The sequence below is a fragment of the Pholis gunnellus genome (assembly GCF_910591455.1).
Source record: "Pholis gunnellus genome assembly, chromosome: 1".
NCBI classification, from domain to species: domain Eukaryota; kingdom Metazoa; phylum Chordata; class Actinopteri; order Perciformes; family Pholidae; genus Pholis; species Pholis gunnellus.
Genome location: NC_136528.1, coordinates 8,645,440 through 8,663,408, shown reverse-complemented (window position 1 = coordinate 8,663,408; position 17,969 = coordinate 8,645,440). Strand labels below are relative to the sequence as shown.

The 17,969-nt window shown below is 41.1% G+C and overlaps 1 protein-coding gene across 1 annotated transcript in view; it reads left to right on the top strand.

The window, feature by feature from the left end:
* The window catches only part of LOC306699215 (protein kinase C-binding protein NELL1-like), a gene marked incomplete at both ends in the record, with an annotated part of 218,421 nt that overhangs the window by 185,996 nt on the left and 14,456 nt on the right, over positions 1-17,969 (top strand). Inside the window, 2 exon segments of the mRNA XM_079163758.1 lie at positions 7,755-7,850; positions 15,836-15,976. Coding sequence (XP_079019884.1) covers positions 7,755-7,850; positions 15,836-15,976 — 237 coding nt within the window.

The following is a 17,969-nucleotide window of genomic DNA, read 5'->3' as shown; positions in this document are numbered from 1 at the left end:
TCTGGATACAAACCTGTGTCTGGTGTCGAAGTCTGTTAATATGTAAACCCCTCCATCCTCCACCATCTCCTCTCCCTGAGTTTCTGTGTCATCACATCATGTTCTATTTTTCTTTCCTATGGTGTTTTTCTTCTGTGTATCGTACTTTTTTTACTCTTGAGTATTTTTACTGTCATTAGCCATACAAATTTATTACCAAATTTGACCATATTTCAAGAAAATGCGAACAAATTCTTGTTTCCATGCACAACCTCCGTAGTGTAAGTAGCAGGTGGCAAGAATTATTTTTTAAATTTGCAAATTGAAAATGCACATAAAGACTAAATAGAGCATTGGGTCTTTTAAGGCAGCTTTTCACATTTTCATAAAAGTAAGATTTTGTATTAGGATTATAGAGAAAGCTTTTAAGAGATCAGTCTATCTTTAGAGACGGTGATCCACTCAATATAAAGTGAAAATAAGCAGGGCTGTTCAGTAATAGACAACTAGTTACATTTGTATTATGCTGGCTCAAAATAAATGACTAGAAACAAAATATGATTGAAAAAAACCCAAAAGAACTGGAAGCAAGATTCTCAGAAGGCCATTAAAACACTGACAGCTGTTTTCCATCTGGAGAATGTGGCTGTCAGTTTGCTCATGTTTTTCACTCTCCCTGTCTAACACAAACTAATGGCACTTTAGTGTTAGCTCAGTCTTCTGCTGCCATCTGGTTATGAAGGCAACATTTCAAACCGTCTCTCTGATAACACGTTGCAGCAATAGGTGCTCAGAGTTATGGTCACTGTAGTTCACTGGCAGGCCTAGTTTAATAAAAGATCACATTGGCGAGGACTGACTGGTATCGCGGCACTTGCGGTTCTCAATGAAATACATTCTAAGGAACTCCATGTGTAACCCAGCCACAGCAACAGTTTCTGGAACAGTTAGGAGTGGCCTTTAATAGCAGTTAAAGTGTCATTTAGCAGAACAATAATAGTATGTTACCTGGAAATTGCTTTGTGATTTTAAGTTATACTTGGACCTCAATGCTGGTCACTCATCATCCTTGAGCAATTTGAAATGTGTGGGGGTTCGTCCCAGAGCGAGAAATCTCTGAAAGCACTCGGTGGAATTAATCGCCATGTCAGTGGTATTGATCAACCACCCTTTCAAGCCTCTGCAGGTACATTATGGGGCTGAAAATGTTCCTTTAACGCGACTTTAATCCATGCCGAACGCCTGGCCCGAGTCCTTTTTGTTTTTGTAAGTGCGGCTATTATCTGTGATGTTCAGTAAATGCCCAACAGAGAGTACAGCCAGGGGTGAACTGCCTCTACACTGACGCTTAACAAAGTGAGCCATTTGTATGAGTAAATGGGTTGCCGTTAATTCTTTCTTAGCTGAGTTTCTGCTCTGCTCGGCTCCTCCTTGCATGCTGAACTTCTGCATTTAAGCCTGCTGTTGTGCATTCATTAGCAGATAGTATACCTACACTGCAGAGAGGGAGTCCTCTTTTATTCCCTCTGAGATCAGGTTTGTGGGAGAGAGATGAAGAGGAGTCCACCATACCCTCTGTTAACTACTGATGATCTGTTCAGGAGCACTCTGTTATCTATTGTATATACACGCCCTACTTTTGATGCAAGAATCTTTTGGAAGACAGATTTATAGATTGTATTGATTCATTTTTGGCCACTAAACTGCAAAACAAGCTGACGGATACACGGCCCTGACGTACACTTTTATCACATTTTAACATTATGTTGACTCATCGATAAGTCGATCAACAGGAATAATCATTTTCAGCCTCTTACATGTGGAGATTTCCTGATTTCCCCTGTTTAATATTATATTAAACTGAATATCTTTGAGGTTGGACTCTGACTTTGAGAAACTGGGATGGACATTTTTCACTATTTTCGAACATGTAGACCAATTGATACATCTTGAGAATAATCGGCGGATTAATATGTTATGTATAATAATCGTTACTTGCATCCCTATTGTTCTTTTACTAGACAATAGACACTTAAACATCCAGCAGATACATACCATTATTGATTATTTAATAATGCAGCTCTTTTCAGAAATACTACCAAAATTTGTCGGTTTATTTACACTGTATGTTCATGTATTTATAGTAAAACTAGGGTTGATTGATCACCGTAGATATACAGTACCTCATATTATGACTGGAGATTTCTGTGATGTTTTTGGCTTGCTGCCATTATGCCTAATTAGGCATGCAAGACGAAACTAAATTAGTCTTCATGCATAAAAACATAAGAGGTTGCAATTGAATTCCCACACATTCCGATGTTCTTCTGTTCACGAGTGGGACATCTTCTTTTTTTTTTTAATGCTGCTGTCTTGAATATCTGTGAGACTGACACTCAATACATGCAACATAAAACCAAAACAATGAGCTAAAAGAGCCTAAAGGCCTTTTCTTAATATGCGGTGTATAATGTACTTGCACCCATCTGGACACCCGTGGGCGAGTGGGTCTTAAAGACGTGGTGAGGTCAGGCTCATTGTTGGCACATTGCTATGTTGAGGCAGCAGAACGTGACTGAGCCATTGACCAACAACAACTGTTAAACTGCTGCTAAAGTCAATGGTGCAGTGTTTTCATTCATATCGTAAGATGTGCCTACAAACACATACACTTGACACACAAAAATATTTTTACCCAATTAGTTTCCGAATCCACGATTGGGGTCCAGAGTGACCCATATCACATAAAATGTATTTGATTCAATGTTAATGTTAAAAACTATTGAAAAATGCAGCTGTAAACTCTTGAGAAATTAGAGATGAGATAATTAACAAGAGGCTAACAATGTCTTAATTCAGTTCATCACTGTGCTATACTCCATGGTACACAAATGATTAGCTCAGTTCTTCATAAATACAAAGCTTTTTGCCTTCCTTTTTTTACGTACATGAATTTGTGGAATATGCATTGGCTGTCTCTGTGATATCCCTGCTCTTAATTCTGAGATGGATCCTTGGATGCCCAACGACCGTGAATGTGGCTGTTAACCACGGCGCAGAGTGGAATGATTCTATTCTCACCACCCACTGGAAAGCAATCTAGGCCCGTAATGGGAAACTCAAATAGCAAATCTGTGGATATAAGCATGTCTCAGGAAGGCACGAGTCAGCAACAGGCTCAGTTAAGCAGTGAAATAGTTTAGCTGGAGGTCACAGGATCTACAATGAGGGAGGGCAGTCTCCTCCTCTCAGCCCCATGTGATGTCTGGTAATGTGATGTGGAGGGGGAGCAGAGGCAGGACCCGGAGAGGAGAAATGGGAGACGAAAATAAAAAAATTGTGCTCAAGAGTTCATACAAAGGCACAAAAAGATGGAGGAAGGAAGGCGCTGAGGTATTGGTGAGATGCTTTGTATGTGTCAGTGGGGAGAGTTTGTGGAGGCTTGAGATATTTCCAGCAACAACGGAGCATGATAGCAATCTGTAGCGTCAATGGTGAAAATCAGATCTTGATGTCACAAGAGGATACATAGAAAAATCCATTGCTACAACCATAGGAGAAGGAAATGGAACAGAGTACATTGCAGCTCTACCGCTCATCTTTTTGAGTTTGTTTTCTACTGTATAGAATGTGAATTACCACTCCTCTTCAGTGATGTGGGATGCTCCCCACTGTGGTTGTTGAACAGCAGCGACACATTTTTATTCTCCTCTCAATCTTATTCGGGAATGGAAAAGCATCACACGATCAGACTTCCTATTTATAGTCAGAAAAACCACAACCGCTGAAAACCAGAAGTTCTCTCAGAGAGCATATCTTTTTACATTTAGCTCACATCTGTGACAGAAATGCATGGTGAACAACATGCTCTATATAATTAACAAAATGTTTATATGTCAAAAATAAATCTAAATATTAAAGCTCAATTTTAAATCTAAATATTTAGAGAACATGCTAATAGCTTACGCTGCATCTATTGTTATCCAGCCTACTTTACATGCTGGTGGCCATGCGGTAGCGCTTGGTCTAACCTGTGCAGTGGCAGCAACAGAAAGTTTGCAGATCTGAGAGTCAAGGTGGTCTGGTATCAGACCCGCGGCGCCGGTGTTTACGCTGGCTGACTTTGAGGTTTAATAGTCTCCTTTATTCAGTGCCCTATATTGCTATTAAAGGTCCCTGTGGCTGTCATATCCCAAGGCTTTCATCATACGGCAGTGGGCATGGTTTCATCTAAAGTAGATTGGAAAAAACAATAAAAGCAGCAGCTATTTTTGCATATTTTCTAAAGATTTTGATTTAACATTTAGATTTAGGGGAGTTGAAGACCAAAATTATTCTTGCCATTTACAAATCTCATTCAGAAATTAATGAAAATAATACTAAAGAATAAGAATAAAACACTGGAGGCAAATTGGCGGTTGTCTCTGGGCAAGAAAGAAAACTTTGATTGAAAATCGTGGGTCTTAAAAGGCATACCACACCCCCACCCTAGAGAAGCCCCCTCATCTTCGCTAGTCATCACTTCAACAGACAGGCGGCATAATGCTGATGGTGGTGAAATGATAATTAGAGCTGGAGATAGATTGAGTCAATGTAAGTGTAATTAATTTTTAAGTGTGAGGTTTATTAGTACAGAGGCAATCAGGCTCCTAATGAGGGCCTGATAGAACTTCTTAAATAGTGGAACCAGTCAAATGAATAGCTCCAATAGCTCCTGGCATGGAACTCTGTTATTATTTATTGCACTTATGCATTCGTTTGTATATCGAGCACGTTTTTTCCGTAAAACACCAGGGTGATAATTTACACGGATATTGTGTCGCTTTGACAAGCTGCCTCACATACATTACACACACATTGAGATATCACACTCACGCACCCTATGTGACTATAAATAGATTATTCAGCCCATTAAGGCTCATCTTTCAAATCGTGTCATTAATTAAGCCTAGAAATACTCAAGTAATTTCTCTTTAATGAACATGCTCAATTAAGTCTGCCCTCTTTTTGGTTTCATCCTCCTCACTTTAAGCACTGAGTAACTTTCTCACTGCACTCGCTCTTCCTTTTGCGTTGCGTTGAGTAAATGCGTCTGCCAGCGCTCCTCAACCTTCCTCTTTCCTCTTTTGTGCGTTTGTCTCGGCCATGTTGATGCATCGCACCCTGTGCACTCGCAGAACAAATCACAGTCATTTGCACCGCCAGCCTGCTTCCAACAAAAGGCGGGGGAGATGGTCGTAACACACATGCTCTTACACGTGCACACACAAATTGATACGATTGTCAACAAAAACAGAACAGACATGTGAAATGTCACCTCATGAAAGATGCCGGTAGCCCTGTTGGCAATCAATAACAATATGCATATTGTATTCATATCTGACTGAGCAATATGCCCTGTCAAAGTTAAAAATCGTGACTTTAGACTTTTATTATCCAGGATTAGGCCAGGTTTGAGCTCCATTCATGGACTTAAGGCTTTTTATCCTGTAACTACTCGGTTAGGTTTAGGAAAAGATTGTTGTTTGGGTTAGTGGTGTTACTCAAGTACTTAAGTGATGTGACAAATAAGTTAGCATTCATTTCTGGTTTCACACAAGACACGTACAGGTCTACTGGGTGAAGGTTTGTCTTTTTAGAACCGCCCATCCAACCTAATCCTCCTTCCTTTGCAGACTTTCTCATTCTTTATACTACATCAGAGGTCAAGGCTCACAACACATTACATGTGAATTGTTTACGTGGGTTACAGATGAATTATATTGTTGCTTGTTGTAGGTATAGCTACGAACAGTGTATGAGAACAGCTCGTTCTGGTATGAAACCGGCACTTTCGGGATGAGGTCTAAACTAGGTGTTTCAACAAGAGAGACTATGGTTTGCACCCCATCGGCTGTCAACACTGGTTTATTTAAAGCAGTGAAGCGCTGTGGTTGCAGATTGCAGGCCATCCAATTATGGCTAATTTTAAGCCTTGATATGAGTGTTTATTTCTGCTGTAAAGTTGGGCATTTTAATGTGCGGGTCTCTGGGGATTGACTCGCTTTTGGAGCCAATCCTCATGTGGCCATTTGAGGATCTGCAGTTGTTGGCGGTGCAACACGGTGGACTCCATGTGGTTTTGTAAGGCCCAAATGACAAATGATCAGTTTTGTAATTTAGCTGAAAGGACTGGTATGTTTAGTGTATGCCTGGTGCCATGACCTTACCAGCAACACCAGGCACTTATTAAATACAGAGAAGAGAAAATGTGAGGCAGCAAGCCCATGAATGCTAGGCTTCTATCCTGTATAGCACAACAGTAGCTCAGGTGGTAGAGCAGGTAGTCCTTGACACTGAACTTCAGAAGTGCTCCTGGGGTTAGCGCATTGCATGGCAGCTCTGCCACAATTGCTTGTGTGTGTGTGTGTGTGTGTGTGTGTGTTTTAGTGTGTGCGTGGGTGAGTGTGTGGATTTGTAAAGTGCTTGCACTTTATAAATGTGCTCTGTAACAGCAATACATTTACCTTGGAGCCCAGCATGAATATCCACGTTAAATCTGTTTCATCCCTTGTGCTGTCCAGTACATCCAAGCTTAATTAGAAAAACCCATTAAAGAACAGATATACTATTCAGTTCAGTTTTGCAGGACAAAGCAGCATCAAGGCTGTTAATTTGAACCAACATGTCCAAATGATTGTGTCTCAAACACTTGAGGTAGAAATATTCTGCTGCATTGTGTCCCATTGCTGTATCTGGTGTGTAGCTCAGGTTACAGAAAGTCATTTAAAAGCCAAACAGTGCATTGGAAGTTTTTATTCCACCACCTATTGATGTAAGTGATTCTTTAAGAACAGGTTTATTCCTTTAGCTCATTAAATATTTGTGTGGAACACCTAGTTACAAATTGTAAAAAATAAATAAAACCGCAACACGCTGAAAACATAAAAAGTAACACTAGTGAGGGATTGCATTCACACGGCTTCACAACGGCTGAGGTAGCAGCTAGCGATATAACGGCAACAACAAGCAACACATTAATTAATTTATAGTCCTATTTCTGCACTTGTGATGAATGCAATGCCAATATTTACTTTCCTTTTAGAGAGAGAGAGAGAACATAAAGTATCTTGCTATTTCCTCTTCACCCTCTAGCCGTTAAGTCCGTGTTCTGTTTGGTGCCGGACAGGAAGCACACTGTGGGCGTGTTACTACAAGTGGTCCCCACTAAACATAGTCATTGGATCAATTCTTAATTCTAACATATTAATATGTTCATCTTTGAAAAAAAAAAAAAAAAAAGACACCACTGTGGCCAGTCTCGCTTTCACAAATGTCTACCCACGGTGCCGTTTTATCTCCAGCACTTAACTCTGATACTTTAACACCCACATGGAGAAGCTGTTTTGTAGAGATGATAACCACTTGAAAAACTAATTTCACATCAGACACTTTCAGTTACGCAAAATTAATTTGAGGAGGACAGGTTCAGTTTTACAGTTCTGAGCTGTGTATCAGGTGATGTCGGTAATAGTGAGGAGCCTCTTCATAGGTGCACAATATTGCCATTTCAGATCTTGGGATAAATTTGCTTGCTTCATGACACTTCACATCTTGAGTACACACACACACACACACACACACACACACAAACACACACACACATCCAAATATAAAAACACCAGTTATAAACCAATAATTCAAAAATACTTCTGTGCTGCTGCTGCTGCTGCTGCTGTGATATCCAGGATACGAAGACAAACTGAACTAATATATTTTCCTCTTTCTCTTTCTAGCTTTCTGTGAGGAGGGATGCCGGAGCGGCGGGACCTGTGTGTCTCCCAACACGTGTGTCTGTCCCTCAGGATTTACAGGACGCCGCTGTGAGACAGGTGAGACCCGAGGACCCCCAGCTGGCCCCTCACCTGTACGGCTTGTTCAGGTGTCCCACCCTAATTAAAGCTCGGCTGGAGCATGATATTGTTGTTTTTTTTATCGAGTTTCACAGTGACATCAAAAGAACGGTCATTAGGTCGGTCTGAGGGCTCAGCAGACGCCCCTCGTCTCTCGCTCACTCACTCACTCTCTCTTACACACACACACACACTAACACTTATACACACATACACAAACACACTCATACACACACACACACACACACACACACACACACATTTTCACGCTTCATCTCTAAAGCCCTGTGTTTAAATTGGACCCAGGAGAGCTGTAGAAAAGGACAGCTAATTCCTCTCTACACTCCTCCTTTCTCCTTCCCCTCATCTACTCTTCATTTTCCCTTCCTCTCCCCCTCCGTCTCTTCTCTCCTCCAACTTACCTCTCTTTCTCCTTTCTTTCTCTATTTGTTTTTCTCCCTTCTCTTCTTTTTTCCCTCTCCCATCCTTCCTCTCCACTCCTCCCCCTTTTCATCCCCTCTGTCTTCTATAAACATTTTCTCTTCCCCTTTCCCTCCTTCCTTCCCTCTCCTCCATGTTTCTGTGTTCCTCTCTTCTTCTCCTTCTCTCTATCCTCTAGTTTCCTCCCCTCTCTTCATCCCCTTCCTTCATTTATTGGTCTCTTCTCTTCCTCTTTCCTTTCTTCTTCCCTCCGACCTCTTCTCAGTCCTTTTCCTCCTCTCTTCTGTTGTCTTTCCCTATTCTCTCTACTTTCACCCCTCTTCTCCTTCCCATTCCTTCCCCTCACTGCTTCCTGTCTTTGTTTTTTCCTCTTCTCCCTCATCTCATCTCTCTCTCTGCTCATTCGTCCTCTATCTTCCTCCCTGTTTTTCTCTGTTTTCGCTTCCTCGCCTCTCCTCTCCTCACATCCCTTCTATTCTGTTATTAGGCCTTCCGTCTCTGCGGTCTCATTTTACAGAGGTGATCAACCAGCTCTCATGGTGCACCACAATTACAGGTCAGCTATTCACAGCATGTTGCCATGGTTTCCCTTTAAACACCAGGTAACACTTACATGTGCACATTATTGGAGACATAATTTAGTCTGGATGCAGGTACTCCTGTCAGTAATAACTCTGTTAACGTGTAATGCAGAGGAAGACTGTGCAAGTGTGTTTGCTGTAGTCCTCCTGGGATACATTTCCTGTCTTCATCCAATGTTTGTGTTGGTTGTGGATTACGCTCTGTTGCACCTGTCATCAGGGAGCTCGTCATATTAATGGGAAACATGACACAAATCACTTATTTCATTGATATTATGGCTGTTACTTTCTGCATACTTTCAATACAAATAAAATACGACTTCATTGCTGTCACAGTTGCTGGTAATTCTCATAGCAATGATGACCAAGTGCTATTTCAAATTAGAAGTTAGAGGCTTTACAGATACAGCTGGTTTGATCTTTGCATGCGTTTGAGTCTAAATTTTGCTGATGTTCCTTTTAGTGATCTGGAGACAACATGATATGAGGAATGTGTGTTTGTGTGTGTGTCCAACTCCTCAGTGCTATACTCTACAAAAAACATTTCATATCCAAACGTAACATTTCGCCCTTGCAACTTGGCACCGACCTTACATCTGTGCCGGTAGATTGAATATTGATGACCAACTAAATGCAGTATTAGATGAAAAAATGACTACATTGCATCTGCAAAATCATTCTGTTGCTTCTCTTTGAACCACTTTAGAGGGGAGGAAAAATATTATGCAAAGAAGAAAGAAAAAAGTGTTTAAGTGAGGCGCAGATGATCAGTGCAGAATGCAGGTCTCCCCCCCCCCCCCCCCCATAGGAAGTAAAATATGGACTCATCATCCCGCTAATGAAGCTCCTCCCCATGGCCCTCTGGCTGCTGCCCGAGGCTGCTACAGATGTGATGCTGTGCTAAATCACTCTGTCTCTCTGTCTGTCCCTGGGTGTCAAACTATTTATCTCTATATGTACATATCATTTGCAGAAGCTACAGACGAACAGGGTTTGATTTCTCCTCGCCGTGTGCTTACATCTGAGCAACATAACATATCAAACTCAATCCTCATCATGTGACGAGAGAGCATATCTTTTATGTCGAAATAGAAATGGATCCAGCCTTTAAAAGAAAATGCACATGTGCTTGCTTCCGCTGAAAACTTGCCGCTGAAATATTGAACGCAGCTTAAATGTCTTAATTTGCTGATCGATAGGTGCTTCTGAGCTGTGTTTGTGTGAAATAATCTTTCTAAATGAAGCTGGCAGAAGTTGAAACACAGAGAGTTTGAAGAGAAGTGAAAGTGCTGGAAGAGTTCGAAGTTTCTATGAAGCATCAACGGTACGGTGCATATCAGAGCCGACTCTTTATATGCGTTTCTATTTCAGGTCAGGAGAGACGGGTGAATGAAGTAAAGATTATTGGGTATGATAACAGATGATATGTAATTATCTATTGACAGAAACAAAAATAAATAAAATACATCGTATGTTGTGACAGTGTAATGTAAGTAAAATACTTCGATGTCCTCAAAGTGCTGTCAGGGTTGGTGTAGTTTCACTTGACGACTTTTTTCAGGCATCATGTACGAGCTGTACAGAAGGTTGTTGTTTTAACGCGACATGTTTTCTGTGTCTGTCTCTCAACCTGTCTCTGCACCTTCATCGTGTGTCTCCACTTCCATCTCCCTCTCTGCTGCGCTTCCTTCCTGTGTAATAAAACACATCGCAGCTCCACTGACTTCTCTCCTCTGTGGTGTACACTGTAGCTCAGTTGAAGGTTAAGAGCATCTAAATATAAAGTCGATCTATTCACTGATCTTTTCATCCTCTCATTGACCCGCTCCTCGCCACGGGTCCACTGTTGGATCCTTGGGGTTTATTTGATCAAATGCTCAAAACAGGATCAAAACACTGGACAGCTGACCTTGCTATGAACTCCCGGTTCACACATTGTGAAGTGCATACTAGTTCTTTGTCAATAAGTCAATGTAATGCTCACACAAGGGTCCACATGTTTGCTTCAGTATGACAAGATATGTCAAATTATAGACAGTAGAAGCAGTGAGGGGAAAGGTGATTCTTTGTCTGATGTATATGCAGTACAATGTGCCTTTTGAGGTTCAATCAAAGTGCACTAAACACCAGCTCTTCAATGTTTAAAACCGACAAACTAGATGTTCAAAACATCGAAGTGTAGCGTTAGATCAAGCTCTGAGCAACATTAAAGGATAGGTTCAGATTCCGCAAGTCTATCTTAATACAATACTCACGTACAATATGTACAGTGTGTTGAATTATTCCACCTCTCTATACTGGCTGTAAAGTGCTCCTAGTGTGACTCCAGTGGAAAAGATGGGGAAAACAGTCGACGCTCCTGGTGCGAAAACGCTTCCTAAAAATATGCCAAAGCAAATGTGAGGCTTAGTCTTAGTCTTAGTGAGGCAAATGATATGTGTGGTGGGATAACATCCAAATGTTTTTAGAGATGCATTCCTCCATAAGTTCCTTGGACCTTTATTTGCTTGCTGAGCTACAGTAGACAGATAGTAATAGGCATAGACAAATATTATTATTTTTATTATCATTATGATGAAACTAATGTTAAATATGTTTTGGTTGACAATGGCTGTGGGAGATTCTATACAGATATCAGACTTTGGCTACACATATAATACTTTAGCAGTGTACATTAATAATTGGTTTTGGTATTTTCATGGGATTAACTGCCATCAAGTATGCACTTAATTGACGATGTGCAGGTAAAACGATGTTTAAGTTAAACCTAGGCTGGATTTGTTTGAAAAGTGCAATACACTTTTATATTATAGTTTAGCATGTATCTAGGATATACACTGAAATGTAGTAATTTGAACAATGTTGAGACAACAGGTGTATGTAACATAGATGTGTATTTGACTTGCAAATCACTAAATATATACCTACTAGCAATGTCAACCTTTAAAAACCCACACACACCTAATCTCCTTCCTGCTCTTAGATACTGTATCATGTCAATATCAAGTTGCTGTAGCAAGAAGACATTTCATAAGAGATAAATGTAAATTAGTGAAGATGTCAATCGTTTTATGGTCTTGCATGCATTCATTACTGGTTGCTTGTGGTCTGTGGTCACTTTTGACTGCTCCGTTAAACCAGCAGGCTTCTAATTTAATGCACATTTACTGGTCACAGACTATCAGGTAGCAACCAACACAAACCTTGGTTGTTGTTTCTGTCCTAAGACGCGTTAGTGTTAATGCTCCTTGTGACATTTTCCGTGATGTTGTTCCCGTAGGTTAGTAGGGCTGAGATCAGGGTAATTATGTGTAGCTTGGCAGGCTAGCGGATATCGGATACTCCCAAGAGCTTGGGGATTATTTTAACTATGTGAGGATTCATTCCCATTTCCTCTGTAAGCTAAAATGCTCAGTTCTTCACAGTCCAGGCTGTCATAAAGTCTTAATGTATGCCTGTTGGGAAAATCCACAGATGGGGCAGAAGTGAAGCCCTGCAGAAAGTGCTAAGTGCTCACGTTTGCATTGTAATAGAGGTAAACAGAGCGGATGTGTTGTGCTGTCTGGCTGCTTTCCTTCCTGTGGCTGTAACAAAGAATGATGGAGTGTGTGTCTGTGTGTGTACTCGAAACTATTGTACTTTATACCACAGGAAGGTCACCTGTCCACTTGACTGCCACAGACGAAGAGACTGGAGGGCTGTTCACACACACTTCTACGCGTACAGCTAACAAATGGCTTTATATGACTATTGAGCAAGAGGAATTATTGACTGTGTGTGCATGAAATTAGCTTTTATTACAATTAAATAAATAGGTCTTTCTAGGCGGATGTTGAATGCGGTTTTGAATAACATGTGCTCTCCTTAAAAAGAGATTCAGAGTTCTGGTGGACTTAGCTATTTTTATGCTGTTTTCCTTAACAGTCAGAGAATACTCTCATGGAGCTCCTGGCTTCAACATTTCTAGCATGGAGTCCTAGTTTAGGATTGATTTAGGAAAATTCTCAGAGCAACTCTGTGAAAGGAATTGACAGAAACTTGGAAATGCTTGATTATTATTATGGGCATAGAATGGACAGTGAAATAAATAGGGCCTAATCAAATCATTTAGTCACTATTCAGACATGGTGTTATAATGGATACTATTTTATGTAATAAAACATCTCTGTTGATTTTCAGCCATGCTTTAAAAGTTTGGCTCATGGATCGACAGTGGTCCGTTACACCACGAGTTTATAGCCATCTAATAAATGTATTGTGCACATTCATGCTCCCCAGAGGATGAACCCTTTCGGGTTTGAGTAATGGATTCACATTCCTCATGCCTCTCTCGGGTCAGGTCACGTTCTGTAGTACAGGAAATAGTGTAGGAAACAGGTAGGGGACAATTTAAGATACAAAAAAAGGAAATTACATAAGAAATCTTTACACCTTGTATAAATTAGACAACTTCCCTTTTTTGGTTAAAAAAGATTATTATAATTCAGCACCAGAATATGACTTATTTAATATTACCATAAAAAGTCATAGTATAGTATGTTGTTAAATGTCATGACAAAAAGTCATATTATAGTATGTCGTAAAAAGTGTGTAGCAGTGAAAAACATCTCAGTCAGAATGAGTCACGTTGCATGAATTATGGACAGATATGTAGGACGCAGGGCAGAATTATTGTTATTAGGAAGGCTGACAGCACTGACGCCTGTTTGTGCACCGTAGATGTTCCAACTGAGCGTTATTTCTTGCCTTCCTTACAAAGCTCTCTGCACGAGGAAAAGAAACTTCTTTATTTGAGACTCCATCCTGAAGGTACAGAATTGCGAGTCTCAAAACATGTGTAAGTAGAACGTTTGTATGCCGGCAAATTAAAAATGAATGGATAAATTAACAAACAAATCTTTATTTTGATAGAATCATTGTGCCATGATCCTACTTTGCACAAGGCGTTGACAGCAACTCATTTGAATAGTTACAGCGACAACAATATACATGTTGTTGCCGCCGCAGTAACCAATGGCTGCTGTGATCTTTTGCCGCATTAAATAAAGAGTGTTTGCACACAGCCCCGACAGCTTTGCAATCATAAATGTCAAACGCATATAATATGACATAGATAACATAAATATAATTATTTTGACATGCGTGTCATTTTCTGCTCATTGTGATTCTTATTTTGAGATGCTGTCCATGTTTTTATTCTCTGCCTACCTCTCTGAGACTCTATTTTTATATAAATTTGAAGCAAACTGTAGACTTTCAAAGTCAAACAGCTACAAAGTAAATTCAAAACATCTGATCACAACAAAGCGGCACTTTTTTTTCTTACTGGTCTAACTTGTTTTGTCTCTATTCCTTTCTTTTACAAAGGACTCATTTTGATTTAATGTCCATATTTAAATGTTATATCATTGTTTTGGTTTGTGCCACAGTCTTTTTTTCTTTCATAAACAAATTACAATTAAGATATGAAAAAAGCTCCAATACGAAAGTAAAAGTAAAGAAAATGGACAGACTGTCAGAAGACTGTCAGTCTGGCGTTTAGTCACATGTTCCAATGGACACGGTTGGCTGTGTTTGAGTGGAGGCCAGAGAGACTCTCATGCACTCGCACTGCAGCACTGCTCTTTTGTTGAAGGGTTAGCTGCTCTCAGCCACCAGTCACCTCTAATCTTGCCATGTTTCAGCGGGATGTCAGAGAAGGAATCTTTTGGTGTAGCTCTGACCCGATCCCTGACCCGAGAGGCTGACAGAGGGCAGCCCTCCCGGCCGATGTCACGTCTTATTAACAACAGCACACCAGGCTAATGACACAAACACAACACACACTACTCTCTTTTATCTGTGTAGAGATAAATGTGTGTTTGTGTGTGTGTGGGGGGGGGGGGGATCTTAAAACAGGGGCCAAAGGTATCAACTGTGACTCTGTTACAACAGGGCTGGAGCAACAGCAAAATGTTAATAGGACAAGATCAGAAGGCCAGTTTGTGTCTTTCTATTGTATGGATGGACAAACTGTAGTTCTGTTGATGCCACATGTAAAGGGCTCTTGTGTCATCTATATATATAGAAATACAGCATGTTCTGGGGACAACTGCAGTGTGGTGTTTTTTTTTTACCAGCTTATTGCCATAGCAGTGTGGCATATTTCACCATCAAGGCAATTCAAAGAGCGAAATATTAGACATTCAAAAGCAGTTCTCCAACGTTTTCAGCTGTCTGCGTAAAACACTCAAATTTGTTTATAAGGAAGATGTCGCTTCACTTGTATCTTTGGTTGTACTGCTTTGAGAGACTACATTGATACTTTGTCCCTCGCTCACTTATACACAGAAACACACAGACATAAAACGTAACGAGCAGTCCCTAGCTACCTTTCCTTGTTTGCTACGGTTCGCATTTAGGTGATTGAAGTTGTGACTGAAGGTCACGCTTTAACCATCAGGGTGTGTGCACGGGTCGGGTCTTACCGCGAGAAGTGAGAGTGCCGCGGACGAGGAGCGGAGCCCACACCATACATATTGAATGAGAGAGATGTACTCCCCCGAGACAGCCTCTGGGCCGGGCATGTGTATGCACGCCGCACGGCAGAAACAAAGCAAAGGCCCGAGAAGAAGCGGCAGAACGAGCGAGGAGAAGAAATAGAGACGTGCAGGAGCAGAGCGTGCATAGCTCTGCTGCCAAATGGTGTGATTTCCAAAAGACTTTGATCCCCGCCGTGGCAGAGCGGCTGCAGAGATGTCGGCTGTCTAATGTGGGCAGCCGCTGAACCAGCTCTGATTGGATCAAACCTCCACTGTCGTGACCAGCACAGATCCAAGATCACGCAAAAAAAAAAAAAAAGACCCAAATGAGCTGCAGATTCAGGTTTAGGTTTTGTTGCTAGAAAAATATTTTTGACTGATGCTACTGTGTGTGTGTGTGTGTGTGTGTTTGTGTCCTCAGATATTGACGAGTGTGCAGAGGGCCTGATTGAGTGCCACAACCACTCCCGCTGTGTCAACCTGCCCGGCTGGTACCACTGTGAATGCAGGAGTGGTTTCCATGACAATGGCTCCTACCTGCTCGAGGGGAGCTCCTGCGTCGGTGAGCATACCGTTGACTTGAACACATCCTTATCGCTGCTTGCAATACCAGCCCCTCGTGATCGCTCTTCTACGTGATCACTAGATAAGGCGTTCTTTGTCTCATTCCTCCTCTTTGAAAATCCAGCGTGTCGACACGAGTTCAGACCATGATGTAACGCATGGGTGCATGTGCTCTAACGTGCCATCCAGCAGACGTACAGTCGAGGCTAATCAGGTCTTCTCACCTTCACAGCTCGAGAGCGAACCATGCAGTGTGAAAACCAGATTTTGTGCCATGCGCCCCTCTCCCAAGTGCCCACAAAGCCAGAGAAGCAGAGTTCAAGACGTAAATAGAGAAACACTAAAACAGTGTTGATGATGCATAGATCAAGAAAGTACGGTGTAAGACCTAACTGTAAAAACAATTATTAACCAGCTCACCTCTGCTTTCTATATGATGTATGATAGCATGGGATCATAATTATTGATGCATTCATTTGTACATCATTTTAATACAACCGTTGGTGAATGTGGGGCTAATGTTACTTTATACACTGCTGGGTACCGTGTGAATTATATATATATACACACATTACATTACAGTCATTTAGCAGATGCTTTTATCCAAAGCGACTCACAATAAGTGTATTCAACATCGGTATTCAAGAGAACTCACCAGAAGTCATAAGTGCATCTCCTTTTTTAAACAAGTATCTAAGAGCATAAACCAGAGCAAACGTACAGTGCAGAAACAAACGAATACGAATACAATAAGTGCAACAAACTAATGCGAGTACCATAAGTGCTAAGAGGAAGGCTCGGGGTAGTACTTCTTGAAGAGGTGGGTTTTCAGCCTGCGCCGAAAGATGGGCAGCGACTCCGCTGTCCTGACGTCAGTGGGGAGTTCACTCCACCACTGTGGGGCCAGGACAGAAAACAGCCGTGACCGGGTCGATCGGCCGCAGGGACCTCTGAGCGACGGGGCAACCAATCGCCCCGAGGCAACACACACACAATTGTTATTAACTTCAGTGGTTGCGTAACTCTACTTTGTTACTTTCCACCACTGGTCTTCTAGATATACATTAATGTCATCATTTATTGGTTGATTCTGCTATATTTTGTAACATAAATGTAGTGAAGTTAAAAGTACGATATGTGCCTCTGAATTGTCGTGCAGTAAAAGTATAACGAAGCAGAGAATGGTACAGTACTTGAATACATGTAATTAGTTACTTTCCACCCCTGCTTGTATTGCAGCATCTCACAAGGGAGAAACAGCTCTGGAGCAAAATTGAAAACAATATTTCAGCTGAGTTTACTCTTGCTGCTGCTCTCACTCCCACACCCCGATATCTGCTCTGCTGCTCTCGTCAGATAAAAGTTCTGGGGCGGCTGTGAAGAGATGAAATCAACCCCATGCGCTTCTTGCACTTGTCAAGTGTTATTTTTTTTAAATAGCCGTGTAGTTAGTTTAGACAGTTTCATCTGATTTTGGCACTTTTGTTAATCTTGAATTGGTTCCACTTCTTGTCTTCACTGGTGCATCGGTTTTACTGACGATTTTATTTCTGATTCTCTGAAATGTCCGATAAAAACAGAAGTACGTGATGTCGTACATTGTGCTCCGCTGAATGTTTCACACTAAAATGTGATTTAAAATTTAATTTAATCAGAAAGAAATGGGGGGGGGGGGTGAATTAGTTTTTTTCACACTGCCTGACAGATTTTCTCTTGTAAATCCGGTATTTGTTTTCATTTTGTTGAACCGTCTTGTGTGCACAGACAAGCAACTAACCCAATATTAACGTGTGGAGGTAAAGAGCTAAATACAAACTGCAGAGAAAGTGCTGACAGCTTCTGTTTCTGAGGACATCTACTATATCTTAAAGATGGTGCATCATTAATGTTGAATAAAACAAAGTAAGTGGCAGTGAGCGGTGTTTTATTTTATTTCCAGTTTTGAAGATTTGAGCAAGTCAGCAGCAGCTAAGCTTCTTGCAAGTTTAAAT